This window comes from Musa acuminata, chromosome BXJ3-10 (assembly GCF_036884655.1).
Source record: "Musa acuminata AAA Group cultivar baxijiao chromosome BXJ3-10, Cavendish_Baxijiao_AAA, whole genome shotgun sequence".
Lineage (NCBI taxonomy): Eukaryota > Viridiplantae > Streptophyta > Magnoliopsida > Zingiberales > Musaceae > Musa > Musa acuminata.
This window is the reverse complement of record NC_088358.1, coordinates 31314232-31331837: the sequence shown is the minus strand read 5'-3', so window position 1 is coordinate 31331837 and position 17606 is coordinate 31314232. Positions and strand designations below refer to the sequence as shown.

The 17606-nt window shown below is 41.7% G+C and overlaps 3 protein-coding genes across 6 annotated transcripts; 1 reads left to right on the top strand and 2 right to left on the bottom strand.

Moving 5' to 3' along the window:
* Positions 1-3984: 3984 nt before the first annotated feature.
* On the top strand, positions 3985-8007 carry LOC103969019 (metal tolerance protein 1). Of its 3 annotated transcripts, none has more exons than XM_009382415.3 (2): positions 3985-4138; positions 6536-8007. In XM_009382415.3, exon 2 carries the CDS (start codon positions 6536-6538, stop codon positions 7751-7753), a length of 1218 nt encoding a protein of 405 aa, XP_009380690.2. In that variant the 5' UTR covers positions 3985-4138; the 3' UTR covers positions 7754-8007. The 3 variants fall into 3 exon arrangements, with proteins under 3 accessions (XP_009380690.2, XP_065026572.1, XP_065026573.1); XM_065170500.1 differs by lacking the exon at positions 3985-4138 and adding an exon at positions 4185-4689; XM_065170501.1 differs by lacking the exon at positions 3985-4138 and adding an exon at positions 5456-6162.
* A 1843-nt stretch (positions 8008-9850) lies between these two features.
* On the bottom strand, positions 9851-12031 carry LOC135651873 (zinc finger CCCH domain-containing protein 33-like). The gene has a single exon (XM_065172437.1). It carries the CDS (start codon positions 11888-11890, stop codon positions 10106-10108), a length of 1785 nt encoding a protein of 594 aa, XP_065028509.1. The 5' UTR covers positions 11891-12031; the 3' UTR covers positions 9851-10105.
* A 2204-nt stretch (positions 12032-14235) lies between these two features.
* On the bottom strand, positions 14236-16917 carry LOC135651287 (trihelix transcription factor GT-3b-like). Of its 2 annotated transcripts, XR_010501822.1 has the most exons (3): positions 16574-16917; positions 15887-16457; positions 14236-14800 (listed from the first exon to the last, which is right to left on the bottom strand). XR_010501822.1 is itself a non-coding variant. In XM_065171285.1 (2 exons), the coding sequence occupies exons 1-2, from the start codon at positions 16817-16819 to the stop codon at positions 15963-15965; spliced, it is 741 nt and encodes a 246-aa protein (XP_065027357.1). In that variant the 5' UTR covers positions 16820-16917; the 3' UTR covers positions 15555-15962. The 2 variants fall into 2 exon arrangements, 1 of the variants encoding a protein (XP_065027357.1); XM_065171285.1 differs by lacking the exon at positions 14236-14800 and having other exon boundaries at positions 15555-16457.
* Between the last annotated feature and the right edge of the window lie 689 nt (positions 16918-17606).

Sequence of the window (17606 nt, the reverse complement as noted above, 5' to 3'; positions counted from 1 at the left end):
CAAGAGGGAATATCAAGAAAATAAACTCGTACACTTAAATCTCCCTCTCATATAGTATATTATTATTTAGTAATAGGTTTTATAACAATATTTTTCTGCTTTTATTGTAACCCATAAAAGTAAAACTTATTAATTTAGTCATAAATCATTATTCCTTTTAATTTATGTAATATTTTATTAGGCCCTCTAATTTTTTTTTTTTGTAAAATTTTAAAATTATCATCCATTGAAATTCTTATTGTCGTCACTACAATGTCACTTGGCATAATGAATCTATCAACTTCGTTTAACTTAAATCATTGATTAAAATATTAATATATAATTAATAATCTTTTTCTATTCGAGCTCATAATGTCTTAATATTAAGTCGATTTTAATATCAAATATCTTAACATTACTAACTTATAAGTTCCGTTTGATCTAAACTATTAAACAAAATATTTAATTAAAATTATAATAATACACTAATCGTATATTCATAAGTTTATCTTAATTTTATCTATTTTTGATATGGGATTAACGAGAGTATTGCACGAAGCTAAATTATTAACCTAAGTGATAATAATAATAATAATAATAATAATAATAATAATAATAATAAATAGACTTAGATAAAAATAATGACAGATGGCGCCGATATTATAATTTTTTATATAAAAATTATAAACCATTGTTTACGTCTAAACCATGGGCCCCTCCATATTACTTTGCGTCCGTGAGGTGGGCAAAGCACAGAGGCAGTGAATGGTGGGGCCCAACGAAAATCCTATGGACGTGAGCACTTACGTTCTTTTTCTCTTATTTCTTCTCTTTTCCTAGTATTTATTATAATAATAATAATAATAATAATTATTATTATTATTATTATTATTATTATTATTATTATTATTGAAGAATAATTAGAAAAGTTTGTCTCTATCAGTTCATCTTTGAATGGACTACGCCATAGACAAAATCAATGTGTTTTGGTGAGCTTATTTGGAGCAGTCAAAGAAGATGAAGTGGGTGGAAAGCAACCCATACAATAATCATCGAGTGAGGCTCAAACAACTCTGTCGTCTCCCTCAATTGATTGGGGAACACAAAAGGAACAAGACGAGATAGAGATGGCGATTGCCAAGTGCCGTAGCAGGTATTTGGTAATGACATTGATCTTAACATGTCTCGAACAATGCGAGATAAAGAAAAAGAAAGAGGCCATTGTCATTGTCATTGCACCGTAAGGAGGCAGATGATAGATACATGATTGGCACCATAGTTATCGAGTTTTAATTAAGTCCGAGGTTTGAGTTAATTGATTGGACCAGTGGATCAAATGGATAAGTATTTAAATAAATAGCTGTTTTTATAGTAAAAATAGACTTAAAAATATTAAAATAGGTTATGCTTTTGTATAAAATAAATGATTATTGTTATGGAAAAAAATATACATCTTGTCATGGATGGAATTTATAGAATTTAGTGACTAGAAAAATACAAATCTAAATCTTAATAAGTTGGACTAACATAACAAAAAAAAAAAGGCCTTGAGAAAACATTCAATTATTTTCTTAAAAAAATAATACATCTTAAAAAGTGAATATGATAGTATCTATAATGATATTATATTCAATATGAATAAATTATTATTATTTGATCAACTTGGATGGTACTAATTTGATTTAATAACTATGATGAAAAAAATACTTTCTTTTTTCTAAGACAAAAGTTGACTCCAAATGTTTGAAGGTGAGTAGGGAAGTGTGCTTACAAGTGGAGTGGTTTATGTGAGTGGGAGGACAACAAATGAGAATTGAGATTCATAAAGGAGGATGTTTCTTAAAGATTGTTGTTAGTGAGCCTATTTGATGATGTATGAAGATATAAAAAAGAAAGAACATCATGCACATATGATTAGTGTCTGCCATTTTAAGCCATTAAAGCTCCCCCTTTTTTTTTGGGGGGGGGGTTGCATACAAATTTAAAATCAAATCATCCAAGCATAAAGGAGTAGGAGAAGTCCTATCTTTTTATTGAATAATTACTTGAACTATATTAGTGCTAGCGTTAGTATCAATTTTGGCAATCGATTTAAGATATTAAAATTGATCCGACTTATTTTATTTTTCAGATAAGTTTAGTGATCGAATTCATATTCTGACGAGTCATCTAAGTTATATATTAGGGATATATCCGATAAGATTCTTTTTAGAAGATTTCTATTTCATATATATATGCCTATAATTACATCAATAAACCTAGAATTTTCTTCACCAAAGGGGATGTTAATTTAATTGATTTAAATGTCTCTCATAATTCATTCGGGGTTAACTATTATTCTTTGAAAACTCGATCGAGTGATTTATTTACAAAATAGAGGCTTACGCATTAAAAAATACTCTCATTTCGCTCGTTGCTACTGTGAAAATTACTTTTACTTTCTTTTTCCTTGGCCACTAAAATGTTTCAGAAAAAGTTCGAAAGGTTGATATATTAAAGATTCTTCAAAACATAAACTATCATGGGCCTAACGAGCCTCGATCTCATTTGGGCCTGGCCCATTAGGCCCAAATAGTTATCGGGCCTACCTCGATCATATAGATTATGGATGTGGAATGATTTTATAATTTTTGAATCGGGGACTAAAGAATTTTTTTGTAGTTGAAAAGATATGATTGTCTATAAATAATATTCTCTATATTTTTGTAATATCATGCAGATGAAAAATAAATAACAAATCAGAAATAGTTGTTTCAGCGATGTTAAGTTTAGGTAAAGATCACTGCTAAATCAGCTCCTCTACGAGTTGTGTTCTCTGGTTATCAGAACACACGAAGAGAAGATAAGATGCTTGTTTGACCTAACCTACACCATGTCTATCTACATCATGATATCGATCAAAACACGAAGGTGATATTAAAGCAGAAGGTAGCATAAGAAGAAGAAGAAGAAGAAGAAGAAGAAGAAGAAGAAGAAGAAGAAGAAGAGGAGGATTACATTAGTAGTAATGGATTCCCTGAAGGCCATGACGAAAGAGATTGATGTGCATGGAGTGATCTGATTGATGTGCTCCGTTGCTGTTTCCAGCTTTGGCTCCTTCCCGTCACCATGCATCGTCTCCATTATTGACGCATGACAGGTAGAGAGCAAAATGATGGACGCCGTGACGAGGTCGTAGATGGCGACGATTCCTCTTTATGCTTCGTGTCGCCCAAAAAGTTCTTATCTAGCGATCACGTCACTGAAGAGAGAAAAGCTTTTGTTCTGTAATCCAAAACCTCACTTGTTTCTCTTCATGAAGTTAGCCCATCTGCATCGAGAAAAAGCTCATTGTTGCACGGTGAAGAAGCGCAAGGAACTATCAACGAACGAATCAGCGTTGTCATCAGATTGCATGTCATAAAAGGAATCACCGCTCGTGATATGTTGTCCGTGCAACAGTGGTCGTCTCCCTGGTTTTGATGGTTCTTATGCATGCTTGCGAGACTCGTCCATGCCATCGGATCTTTCTTCCAGTAACCTTCAGTTGCAGGTTATTCATGGCGGAGAGAGTGAGCTGGCCGCGCGCGTCCTTTTCCTCCGGGAGAAACCATCTGCAACACCTTCATTCCCGCGGGAGGCAAAAGAAGAGAGGCCACGTCACGCACTTGCCTGGTCGTCGTCCGAGACACGACGGCTTGTTGTGACCGCCTCGGCCCGGTCCGGGTCGGTCAATTCGTGATGATCACGACGGCTTATTCAACCAACGTCACGATGGTCCGTTCGAATGTTCAAAGATGTGATTGGAAAATGGACCGGACTTACGTGGAATATCCAATTGGACCGGACGTACGTGGAATATCCAATTGGACCGGAAGCCGAAGCCAAGTCCGACTCTCCAACGGACCCGGCCCTGGTATTTTTGAACTCGCCAGTCTACCACTAATCTAATTCGAGGATTGTTTGTGGACCCCACTTTGTTTTGTGATGGCAGAAATCGGGGGTTCGAAACAAATCGTGTTCGTTTCCCTGTCGAACTTACTCGTCACCCTATTTGGCCTGCTTAATGTCTTCCGGGGCGACGGCGGTTGCAGCCGATCTCTTCCCCCTCGCTCTGGTGTTCCTTCTCCTATCGCGATCGGAAGCGCCGCCGCGGAGATTTACCCCGTCTCGTCCTTAGGTATAAACGGATTCGCTCATCCTTCGCCTCGGTCACCGTCTTCTGTGCCTTTTCAATGGTCAACGTTTTGGTAGATTTCGCTTCCGTTCGTGTGCAATGTTCTTTGTCGCAGTCGTGAACGATAGGAGTTCCGTCTGGTTCTCTTGGGCTTTCATCCTTCTTCTTTTCCCATTTCATTATGATTTTAATGTTCTTGCTGAATAATCTCTGTTTTCTCTGGGTTCGTTCGTCGTCTTGGATGACAGATATCTGTTCTTCTAAGGCTTTCCTTTTGTGTCTAGGCATGAGTGTGGGTTTGCTTCCATTATTCCAAAAGTGAGTTCCGAAGGAACATGGAAATTGCTTATAGTAGATTGGGTTGACCAGAGTTGCTGCATTGCTGCTAAAAACATTTTGGGTTTTTGATCTCTAGAGAGTATTCAGAAAGGCCTCCTTTGTTGGGTGATTGACTGAGGAGATAAAGATATAAGATGGTCTCTAGAGAGTATTCAGAATGCTCTCCTATCAACAAATGAATGCCCTCTCTTTTGTGGCTCTGTGCAGTAAATATTGTCTGATATACCTTTCATCTAATGCATTTACCTCTTGTGTGGTTCTGTTAGCCATATTTTATCTAATAGTTTACTTGATTTGGAACGTTTATTGTGTCAGTTTGTGTTTGCTTGTGCAAGATCATAGCCTGCCAATAAACTGGTTAAAGATAATATGAAGTTTCCTCTACGAGCTAAGTACTTTGTGCTGTTAGAAAATATATACTTGTGTGGCAGCTCATTATAATACAAGAATAGAATAGCTCAACCTCAGTAAAGAAATAGCCCATACTTAAAGACATTGATCTTACAAATAGCCACTAATTATACATGCTTAAATTTGTAGACTACCAAGTTTTGTTGAGGATTAGCTAACATTACACTTTAAGGTTCCTTGATACTGCAAGAAGCCAAAATCTCATTCTTTTATGAGCAAAAGGAGTAAACAGACACCAATGTGGACCATCATATACTCCTTTTCTTAAGCTCTGGAATCTTCACAAATCTTTCAGAATCTAACCTCAATGACCATGCCATGGTTGTTCTATATGATCAACCCTTATCACATTCCATGCTAATTAATTTATGTTGTATCTACTAAAATTCAGTCAAAGGAAGGTTTTAAGTTCGTTGTCTTCTTTCCAGCATTTGTCCTCGCATGCCACTTGCACTTGAAAAATCCAGCTTTAAGAAAATCCCCAGAGATGAATATTCTCATGAAGACTATTTCTTATTGGCTTGTCAGTAGCATCTGTTGCCAAAGTACAATTATAGTTTTTGGCTGTTTACGGTACTACACCACAAATTTTCTTGAAGAAAATATGACATTTTTTGGAGAAACCTTTAGGTGGGCTGCCAGTCAAAGACACTTCACAGTGGCATTTGTTCTGGTCACTAAAATTAGTCAGAGGAGTGAGTTGAGTGAACAAGTAACAACGTTAAGCTTGGGCATTTAAATGGACCAAAACATAGCTTGAGCATTTAGAAATTACTGTGATGAGTTTTACTTGTCAAAAATACCTAACACCTTTGCTGTGACCCTCAGGTTCTCCTTTCTGTGGAACTACGTACATATCTGTACTTTTGTCTTTATAATGCAATTTAGGAATTCTTTTACCCTGCAAGACAAATCAATCCAGGTTATGGTCATCAATGGAGGGTTTAGTTTGTTTTGAGAACACAGTCATTGCAAATTCCTGATATATAAATTTAGAATATTGAGCAAAGATATGCTTAATATTTTATGACCTTAGCATCAAAGTGAAATTTGGCAGGAGAATCTAGCTTCTTTTCCTGCCAATGCTTAATATTTTATGACATTAGCATCAAAGTGAAGTTTGGCAGGAGAATCTAACTTCTTTTCCTGCCAATGGATCGTGAGAAGGCTGAAATTCTTTAAAAGGAACAATGGATTGCCAACGGAATTGAACTCTCTCGACAGCAAGCTCCATTCTTCCTTTTTCAATTACCTTATGCTGCTTGTAGTTTTCAATGGTGCGTTGGTCATTTTCCTTGTGATAATTTCTTTTTCCCAACATAACTATCTTCTATTGACTTGCTATGTTTTGATACTCAATCTTGGATACTTATTGTAATATTTCCAGCAATTTCTATTGTCATATTCTAATGATGCAATTAATATCTTGAATGGTTGCTGCCTTTCGGTTTGACTACTATCTCAAATCATCTACTTTCTTATGATTCTTCATGTTGTGTTTGCCATGATGAAAACTTTAGTTTTACTTATGCTGTATGGCAAAAATGTTTTCTGCAAAGTACGACATTCTTTGCTAGTGCTAAGAATAATATGCTCATGTTTTCCGATAGAACATTGGATACCTTATAGACATGTCATTTGCAATTTCAGATGGACTCTCAGAACTCTGAAGCGGCTCAACTTATTGAAGTAGATATGGAAGTACCTCCTGGTGTTTCTGGCTTAGGTGGGAACAAGATCTGCGGGGGTGCATCTTGCGATTTCTCCGACATTAGGACCAGTTCAAAAGATGCCAAAGAGAGATCTGCATCTATGAGGAAACTTTTAATGGCCGTAATCCTTTGCTTCATATTCATGAGTGTGGAAGTGGCTGGAGGTATTGCAGCAAATAGTCTTGCAATCTTAACAGATGCTGCTCATCTCCTTTCAGATGTTGCTGCTTTTGCTATCTCCTTATTCTCACTTTGGGCATCTGGATGGGAGGCAACACCACAGCAGTCATATGGGTTTTTCCGGGTGGAGATTCTTGGAGCATTGGTCTCTATTCAATTGATATGGCTCCTGGCTGGAATACTGGTCTATGAAGCTATTGTTAGAATTATACATGACAACGGTGAGGTCCAAGGCAAACTGATGTTTGCTGTTGCAGCATTTGGCTTGTTGGTCAACATTATAATGGCTGTCATGCTGGGTCATGAGCATGGACATGGTGCACACAGCCATGCGCATGGTGGACATAGTCATAGCCACAAGAAGGCTGACCGTGACCACTCTCAGCATGATGATGATCACGGCCATGGTCATGGCATTACTGTCACAACCCATCATCATCATCATGCAAGCGAGGAGAAGATCAAGGATGAGCATGTTCCACTTTTAAGGCATTCTGACCATTCTCTGGTTGAAAACTCTGGAGTTAGGAAGCAGCCGCGCAACATTAATGTCCACAGTGCTTATCTGCATGTTCTTGGAGACTCCATTCAGAGCATAGGAGTCATGGTTGGAGGGGCCATCATATGGTACAAACCTGAGTGGAAGATTATCGATCTGATATGCACACTAATCTTTTCTGTCGTGGTGCTGTTGACTACAATCAAAATGCTGAGAGACATTCTGGAGGTCCTCATGGAGAGCACACCACGAGAGATCAATGCCACCAAGCTCGAGAAAGGGCTCTGTGAGATGGATGGTGTTGTTGCCGTTCACGAGCTTCATATATGGGCAATCACTGTTGGGAAGGTCCTCCTCGCATGCCATGTCACGATTACTCGTGACTCAGATGCTGATCTCGTGCTTGATCAGGTGATAGGATACATCAAGAGGGAGTATAACATCAGTCATGTGACCATCCAGATCGAGAGAGTGTAGGGTTTTTTTTTTTCTGATGTGTCACTGGTTGCAGATCTATAAGATTTATGTTGATTTAATAAGCTCAAGATATCATCTTATTGCTAATGAAGCTTATGTAGTAACTATAGGAAGAAGTTAATGTCTACAATTGATTGCTTTCTTAGGGAGGGAGCTGATCGAGTTGTGTACCATGTTGGTGATACAAAGACGTGCAATTATGGTAACATTTTGAGCTTCATCTGCAATAGACTTGATTTTTCTTGTTCTTTGTACATGGCTGATGTGTTTGAAACCGGAGTGCACTCTGGATCTCATCAAAATACGAAGGCAACGCAAACCAATTTGGATCCTGTGAAACCCCATTAGATGATGTGTTGATTGGTTGATTGACTGCTTGTTTGACATGCTGCCAAAGATGATTTGTTTTTAGTTCCTGGAAACAGTTGGCTGTGTTGTGTCAGACACAAAAACCTGAATAGAAGTGGTTTTGTGGTTCTACATCAGCAACCAGGCTGCTGCAGCTTGAAGGATCTCTCTTGCAGATTCTGTAGGATTAAGCTAGGCAGCTTCTTTGTTTGCTAACAGGACCTTCATGAACTATTTGAAATCAACCACTTGGTGCATCTTCATCTTGTGGTTCTACTTGGAGCAGCATTCTTCTTTTGAGGTCACAGATCAAGGTGCGAGAATTCATAGTTTTGTGAAGATTCATGTTCATGTTTGTTTTCACATGCTCTGTGTTTTCTCACAATCAATTATAAGATGATGCCATATGTGGTAGCTTGCTTTTCATCAAAGTGAGTAGATTTCATCCATTTGAATTGATGTTGTACCTAAATAAATATCTGGAATCGACTACATAGATCTTTTCTCGTTATTCGATTCCCCTACATAGATCTTTTCTTGTGATTTGATTCCACATGGTTTAATGATTTTAGAATTGATATTAGAACAACTTCTTAGAGTGAAACTCAAGCATCCAATGGGTAGGGCTTGCTTTGTAAGTAGGAAATCTTTAGATTGTCAAAACGATAAGTTCTTTTTTCTTTTCCTCTTATTTGGTGTGAAAACAAATAAAAGAAAGGTCGATCTTAAGAAATAAACATTGATCACAAGAATAAGATCTGAGACATTTTGTCTTAATGGAGACTGAATCATCTTATTAAATAATCTTCTTTCCACCAAGTCCAAATCCATATCCTTCAAGCTTTCTTCCTTTTTTTTTTTTTTACTTTTGCTTGCAACATTGCATGTCACTGTGCATCAAACTGTACCCCCATTACACAGACACCAAAAAAATCCAAGGTGAGAGGAAGATAGGCCACCATATGGTCAAAAGCACCCACCACTGGATTAAAGAAAACATAGCTGTTTCTAGAACCTGAATTCCTTTAATGCCACATACCTATTTTTATTCAACCTAGTAGATTATTATTGTATTACAATGTGCCAAAATCATACTAGGAAAGGCTTGCAGTAGGGTTCTCCAAACACAACAATTGCTTATCCAGAATTATCTATCTATTATGACAAAAGATAATCCAAAGCTTTCCATCATGAATTCAGAAGATGGCTTTAAAAGTGTTGCATTAAGTTGATTGCAAAGATTGTTTCAAGAGAAATGGCATTTCTGAAGCATTGCAAGCTCACTCAAACCCCAATTTGGATGTAGGCAACAAGTGTTGCCTACAAAGATGAGAGCTAACAATTGACTAGCTAACCAAATTTAAGCAACAGAAGAAATAATCATCAACAAACAACTTTCTTGTGAAAGAATGAATTCCCAAAAGCCAAACAAAGTACTCCATGTAAAAGGCAATCTTACCAAACTAACAATGAGAGGAGGTGGTGGAAGATACCCACCAAAGCCACTTTAAGGGTAATCAAGTATGGGGACAAAAGTGGTGGTGGGGGACAGCACCATGAAGAAAAAGAGACAATGCACAACTAGTCAGCAAAAGTTGTGGCTACCTTAAAGTATATCTTCTCAGCTTACAATCATGTCTCAAGAGATGTCAAGTGGAAGCTGTTGCTCATTCCAATAATCTCACAAAACTCATCTGGTTCACAGAACAGATGAATGGGGGAAGACAAGATGCAAATTTATGTCAAGTGTTAACACAAAAAGCATTTGATATAACTGAAGAATACAACCCTGACAAGAATAAAAAGCTTATACCTTTGTAAAACCTAATTACCATCTATGTTTATATCCATCTTCTTAGTAATCTATGAATGAAAGAACTTGCACCTTGGGCTTCCCATCTTCTTCATGAGCAAGCCCTCCTAAAAATGATATGAAGTGAACAAATATAATTTTGAGGAAAGAACAGGTCAGATCAAGCAAGTTATCAGCAGCCAGGGCATCCTCTATGCCATTAGCTTCTCCTGTTTGGTTCCTGCAGAGAACATCTCAGGACAGTAGAAGTCACCCTCACCATTAGTTTGGTGCTCGTTTTGCTGCTTGCCCATGTCAATCCGCCCTCCTAATGGAACCGGGCCATCCTTCACAAGAGATTGCACCCAAGACACATCAGACTCATCCAAGTCCAGAGCTGCAGATGCAGTAGATAACGCTCCACTAGTGTTACGTTTGTCGCGGAAGTCAAAAGATGCAGACTTTCTCAGCTTGTTCAGCTCTTCTCCTCGAACACCCCAATCCAATTTACCATCCGGCGAGCCCCAGTCGGACAGTGCCGACTCTGTTGCCACTGCAGCGTTTGTTGTAGCAAAGAGTGTGGATTGGCGACCGGCTGCCGCCCCACGATCACAGAAGCTCTGGCTGCGTTTTGCAAAGGTGGCTGCTCTTGAATTCATGATCGCCTTGGCCATGGAATGGTCAGGCCCCCCCAGTATTGGTGTTACAGCCGTCGGAGGGGAAGAAGGCAGGTTGCCTCCGTACCCTGATAACTGAGGCATGTGGATTCCAGTGGGAGATTGGAACTGAGGCACCGTTTGCTTCATAGAAAGCCCCTGAAATTGAGCTAGCAACGATGGATTCAGAGGTCCCAGTGGGTCGGTAAATTCTGACGACCTTGTGCCTGAAGCAGCAGCGACCAAGCTGTTCTTCCCCCAGTTGGCCCGAGGAGAGGCCGAGATGTTATCGATCAGCTTATGCTGGTACCCTTCCAATCCGAGCATATCGAGGTTAAATTCCATATCCCGAGCACTAAGCGACGCCTTGAGCCTGCTGCTCGCCAGCTGCAACGATGGAGGCGGCGTTGCACTGCCGTGCTGGCTCATCCACGCCGCCGCAGCTGCCGAACTCGACAAAGCCGATGGCGACATAGGCGACCCAGGCTGCTGTTGCTGCTGCATCAGCAGCAAAGCCGTGGCCATATCAAGAGGTGAAAGGCGTGGCGATGACAGACCGAGCGACGGGGTCACCATCCCGGTGACGGACGCTGCCATCGGGTTCACGGTGCGCAGCTCCTCCGGCTTGTGGGCGAAGAAGCAGACGCGACGGTTGCATCCGACCTCGTCCTTGCAGAGGCGGGTGCGGTATTGGGCCGGGTGGAGCCAGCTCTCGAACACGCCGTGGGCATACTCGCAGGCATCGCCGTTGCGGCACGACCCCTTGCGGAATTCGGGGCAAGGGACGCAGCTGTAGAGGAACTTCCTCGGATCGCGGCGGCGGGCGTTCTCGCCGGGGTGGACGAAGGGGCATTCGGTCCAGTCGTGGGAGTAGGCCCGCGAGCAGGGCTTCACCTTGAAGGTGTACATCCGGAACTCGTCCGTGCAGTAGATCCCGTTCTTGATGTCCGGGAGGGTGGAATCCGGCGGGTACTCCTTCTTCTCCCCCTGCTTCGCCTCTCCTCCCTTCCCTGGCGAGGGAACCCTCGGAAAAGACGGAGCCTTGAGGGTCACCTCGAGGGATCTGGCCACGGGGGCGGGGATTTGCCGCGCGATGACGTCGCTGGGGCGGTTGCCGGCGGCGTCGAGGGCGTCGACGTCGGCGGAGGCGGCGAGGAGGAGCTCTACGGCTGTGGGAGAGGAGGTGGCGCCGCCGGAAGCCGCGCAGTGGAGGGCCGTGGCGGCGTCGGAGGAGGAGCAGCGGAGGACTTCGGAAGGGCAGGCGGCGAGGACATACTCGAGGACGGCGGTGCTTCCGTGGAGGGCGGCGACCATGAGCGGGGTCCGCTGCTGGAGGCCCATCCCACGGCCGCCGGAGCGGCGGCAGTACCAGGGAGCGGCGGCGTCGAGGGGATGACCATCGTCCTCCACGGCCCGCCTAAAGGCCGGGAGGTCGTCGGAGGCGGCGAGCTCGAGGAGCAACTCGGCCGCAGCTCGGCGCCTGCGTCTCGGTGACGCCGCCGCTCATCTCCTACAAAGCACCAAAGGTGGGTTTGCGGGCGGCGTGTGGAATGCGCGACGCCGGCAGCAACAAGGACACCCTCCCCCCATGGTTAACCTCCCAGCGGTTTTAAAAGAGTTCCTTCGCGGTTCCTAGTCTAAGGTATGACTGTCTCGGTCAGAGTACACTCTCGTCACAATCTCCCTATTCAACTTATCCACGTGGCACTCATCCAGGTCGTACTTTTCCGTCACGTCGAACGATGTTCGCCACGTAGCGAGTTGGGACTGAACTCGCTGCCGAAGCTGAACGATGACGAACGGTCAAAAGAGGGAGACGCTCCTCATCGCCCCGTTCGTCCCCCCTTCGAACACTTGAAACGACCACAAGCAAACAGATCGACCGACCCACGGTGGTCCAGAGCCTCTCGCCCACCGAAGAGGGCCGGCGACAACTCCCAACGCTCCACGCGTCACACTCCCCAACGCTCCATAATCTTCCTCCGGGATGCAGCACAGAAGCCCCAAGTGGACGAATGCCAGGCCCCACCTTCCACTCCGTCGGAGGGCGAATCGCAGGAGGCCACGTCAGATCCTTGAGCCGAGTATCGGTAGTGGGCTCGAAAAGGAAGACGTTATACTTTTCCGTATCTAATTCTTTTTTGTCATTTATTCATTTATTTACTGACAAAAATGGTCGTAAAATAATCATATGTATTTTTGGTGCTTATAATAGTTAGGATAATATTCTCTCCCATATATATGGAGATTGTCCCCTCATATCTCATTTGGATAGCAATCATTCACCGGAATGAGATGAGCAATTGATTGGGAATCATCTTCCCGATCCGTACGGTACACAGTGCACCGTAAGATTGGGGAGATGAACCATGTGAGATGTGATCGATTGGGCTCACATGAAGGTTTAATTGATTTAGTCCCCATTCCATGAATGAGACAGAAGCACTTGCGGATCTAAATTGGTTTAGATACATTCTCACATGAATTTAGTAGAGTCCGAATTTATATGGGATGAGAGTTTAATATTCTTCCGCGACTTGGGAGACCAGAGATCGAGTTACGAAAATTAGTATCGACGATATATATTATATCCCTTTTAGAGAGAGAAGGAACGAGATGAAAGATAATGTATGACTTGAAAATTAATATAGATGGTATATATTATATCCTTTTTAGAGAGAGATGAAACGAGATGAAAGATAATATATGACTTGAAAAGTTTTCTTAAGTTTTGAGGTCAATGAAAGTTAAACATGATTTTGGATATTTTCGTAAGGATATAACATAGTAGTAGTCATCGATGCTAATATGACTTTTATTCTAACATGTGCTTACATCTTAGTCATATTTATGTTTATAAATACTTAATTATATTTATATCAATGGTGGTCTTTGCACTATAATGATTTATGATTTGATAAGACATTAGCTATGTTTATGGTTTCATTATAAAAATAAATTTAAGCATATGTTGTTCTAAAATGTCTTCTAAGTATTTTATGTGATGTGAAATGCACACATAGTAAAGAAAATATTTGATATTTACATAAATTTCAAAAGCATGTATTGAATGCCTAAAGAATTCATATATTCGATATAAAATGGTAACTTATGAAAAAAATTGTTAGAATATGAGTCACAGTGCTTATTAGGGTATGGTTGCTTATATGATTATTTTTTAATTTTTTAGATTTTGAGGAGTAGTTCATTTTGGATACGAAAAGAAGAATGATTTCGAGTTTTGGACACTATTATATACTCAGAGTATTTTTTGTGTATGTTTTTTCTTTATAATTAACACGATAAATTTGTGTCTAAATCTTATGAATCAAATCCCATTATAAAACTTGTAACTCGATAAATCTCAAATTAGATTCGTAAAAGTTTGACGTTTAGGGTCACTTACAAAAACATATCGTCGAGGTCTCTTCGACGATCAAATTAGTAAATACGCAGAGATAATTTTTCAGACTAAGATAGCCCGATGTCAAATTAAATTTCTTTTCTTCTGGTCTTTTAACACATCCTTGAATGTGTTAATATTTCTTTTCATAGCAGAGCATTCAACAACCGGGAGCTGTAAATTATTCAGTCCAAGTCAATTAGCATCTCATGTATTTGGGTGCCAGAAACTTTGGGCTGAGGAGGACAAACTTTTTCTAGACCTTGAGCTCTTCTTTATGATTAAGAGATCCATCAAGCTGGTCTTAATTATTATTACTAAGCCCAATTCAATCGAAAAGGTTCAAACACATACAGCTACAGACTTGGAAGCATGACACACAAGTCCTATATGCTGCACAGAAAATTGGACACAGTGAGTTGTGCCCTTAAAGATTGTTGTCAGAATGAAGACACTACAGCCATCAAACCCAACATGCATTCTCCCTCCTGCAAAATGCCACTGCTAATTAATAATATTCAGATGAAATGGTCAACAAAACATCCTCATGTCTGCTGCTGAATTCAAAAGTCCATCATTCACTGCTGCTGCTGCTGCTGCTGCTGCTGTAGAAAGCTGTGGCCCTTGAATCCATCAGATAAGAATCTCCTCCATATCTCTCATCATTTACAGTGGGAGTCAGATTAAGACTACAAGGTTTGAAGCAGTAGACAATATACTCCAGATAAAAGTCTGGAATAGATTTGTTGTTGTGGCTACTAAATCATATCATCTTTATTTCAATTTATTTGTTGCAGCAGTCAATGCCACTCCAGTTTTCGATTCCACTGCATTGGTATCTGCATCAACTGCATTCCCATCTCTTAATTCAAATGAAAGCCATAAACATGGAAGGGTAGAACTCACTGAACATGATTTCACGAGGAGAAGAAAAGCTTATGACAATGTTGTTCTCACCAATCAATTATCATCAAGTGGAGCATATTAGCTTTTGATGAGAGTTCATTTCTGATTATTTGTCTATAACTCTTATCATGTCAATCTTCTCTTTTACTTGTGATCTTGTAAGTGTGAATTGCAGGAAATTAAACTCTAATTTCAGCATGAATTTTCATCAGTAACTCGTGAATCATTCTGCTGAAATCCAACTGAAAAGCATATTAGTTTCCCTCAGCATTCAATCAACTACAAACATTTAAAGAACTTCTTTGCCTGAAATCAATCTATTGGGTGGGCATGGATTCAAGACTCCTTCCGATACTGCCCCTAACATAGGATAATACATAGATAATGAGCTTCTCAAGCTTAACCAAAGCTATATAAATCTTTTACTGGTCTTGTTTAAAACAAATATCCCTTCTTTGATTCTTAATTAGAACTGTTCTTAGTGGTTGAGAAAACAGAAACACTTCTCATTCTTTCTTTCTTTCTTTTATGGTAATCTCATATATCTATTTCCGATGCCTCATTTCAAGATGTGGAAACACTTAGCAACTACAAATTCATATCATGCGATGAAGAGTAACTCACAGAGCCTTTCTATGGTTTAGTCTGACCAGTAAATGTGACATACCATGAGGAACTTCAAGAGTTAGGAACAGATCAAGTAACTCTGATCCTTTCATTGGCATTCCTTCTTCTTCTGAGTGCTCTTAAATGATATATACAGAGAGCATCATAACATTTTTGAAATCATTCACAGTGAATGTATAAGAATCTGTGATACTAATAATCATAATTCCAGTTTATTCCAACAGGTAGTAAAAACCATTTTATATGAGTTGAGAACTCTTGAGCTATATTGCCTTCTCAAAGTGGAATGAGGCAGAAGAAGCATCTGCATGCTTCTGTTGCGTTAGCAGATACTACTGGTACCTAATTCTTGATGGGAAGCAAAGCATATGTAAAAGCTAGTCTAAGATCAAAGAGCTAACCTTTCTTTCTCTCTCTCTCTCTCTCTCACTTCTTCCATAGAGCGAAGCTTAGAGCTGTGATTGCTGTTGCTGCAAACTAGCAATCCTTGTGAACGAGCTTGTTGAGAAGGGCGATAAGGAGGGCGTGCCGCCTCTCGGCTCGGGTCTCCTCCCGGACGCGCCGCTCCTCCTCCCGCTCCCTCCACCGCCTCTCCAGGTCCGTCCTCTCCTCCTGCAAGCCGTGCATCAGCCTCCTCCACTGCTCCTCCTTGGCCCTCCGCTCTGCATCCCTCGCCTCAACCGCCTCCGCCCATCGAGCCTCCATCTCCAGCTGCCGCCGCATAAAGTCCCTCACGGCACCTTCCACCTCTTCGTCGGGCCGGTTCTTTCTCTCCACCTTCCGCCTCTTCTTGCTCCCCGCCACCTTCCCTTCCCCCTCTTCCTCCTCCCACTCTTTCGCTTGGACTTGCACCTGTTTCCCCCTCGCCTTCTCGAGGACGAGCAGCCTCTCCATCCTATCGGAGAATATCTTCCTCATTTCTTCGTAGAAAGGGAACTGCCGATTGATCTCTCCCTCCACAGACTCACTTCCCTGCATCAAATCAACATTATACATTTACCTCTCAAAAAAAAAGAGATAGAGATATATATATATATATAGAGAGAGAGAGAGAGAGAGAGAGAGAGAGAGAGAGAGAAATATAGGACCTTGAACCGCGTGACGAGGTTCTTCCACTTGGACTTGCACTGGTCGGGGGTCCGGAAGAAGCCTCTCTGCTGCAGCAAGGAAGAGATGGCTTGCCACAAGGGCTTGTTACGCTTGGTCTCGACGAAGCTCTTGTCGAGCTGGGCGCGGATGGCGAGGAACACCATGGTCTCGTCATGAGTCCACTGGGGGAACCGTTCTGAGGTCTCCTGGGGGGGTTTAACTCGGAGGTAAGGGTGGAGTTCCATGGAAGGAAGAGAGAAGAGAGAAGCGAGAGAGAGAGAGAGAGAGATCGTGGGAACGGAAGGAAGATCTTGATGGGTGATGGGGAGGGATGGTGGCCTCGGGAGGAGGAAGTCGCGTGGTCGCGTCTATGTGTCAACGCGGCAACGGCTGTGCTTTCCCATTGTCTGCTTCTCCGTTCCCACGCGGCCCGAGGGGGGGGGGGGGGGGGGGGGTTGGCTTGCGTTTGGGTGACATCAGGCTTACGAGAGGAAGGAGAGAGCGAGAGGAGGAAACCAGTTGGCTTCCCTGACTTGAGCGCTACGCTTTGGGAGACCTCTCTTCCAATTTGGAGACCTCTCGGCCAGGCTACACGTCCGACGCGGTCGCCGATTGGCCATCCAGGTGGGTTCCGCACGGGCCCCGATGGATCCGGCCATCGGGTCCCACATAAATCTCGTGGGTCTTACGACCTGAGGTCTGTCACGGTGGGCCCCTCACATTTACGAGGTGTCAAACATCGTGCGTCGACCCTCCCTGCGTGGGTAAATGTGACGCGCATTTCCGAGTCATTCAAAATATCGAACCACATATCATGTGCAAAGCCCGACATTGCAACACATCCCCGGTTATGGTGGAAACCAATTCGAAGTGATTGATTACTACGTTACTAATTATTTTTGTCGATTGCTGGTTTAATCAGTTAAATTTCAGTGTGTAAGAAAAAATGCAAGCCCCGTTCTTCATATATCATCATGAAAATAATGACCAAATTTAAGATGCACATAGTAAGAAAAAAGAAGTCAGGCATTC

What these genes read in the sequence shown, in the direction of transcription:
- LOC135651287 (XM_065171285.1), bottom strand. Translation starts at nt 16,819, where the DNA reads ATGGAACTCCACCCTTACCTCCGAGTTAAACCCCCCCAGGAGACCTCA. An exon ending in ACCTCGTCACGCGGTTCAAG is followed by an intron (nt 16,458 to 16,573) that starts GTCCTATATTTC and finishes GATTTGATGCAG; the next exon opens with GGAAGTGAGTCTGTGGAGGG.
- LOC135651873 (XM_065172437.1), bottom strand. Translation starts at nt 11,890, where the DNA reads ATGGGCCTCCAGCAGCGGACCCCGCTCATGGTCGCCGCCCTCCACGGA.
- LOC103969019 (XM_065170500.1), top strand. Translation starts at nt 4,654, where the DNA reads ATGCCCTCTCTTTTGTGGCTCTGTGCAGTAAATATT. An exon ending in GGCTCTGTGCAGTAAATATT is followed by an intron (nt 4,690 to 6,535) that starts GTCTGATATACC and finishes TTGCAATTTCAG; the next exon opens with ATGGACTCTCAGAACTCTGA.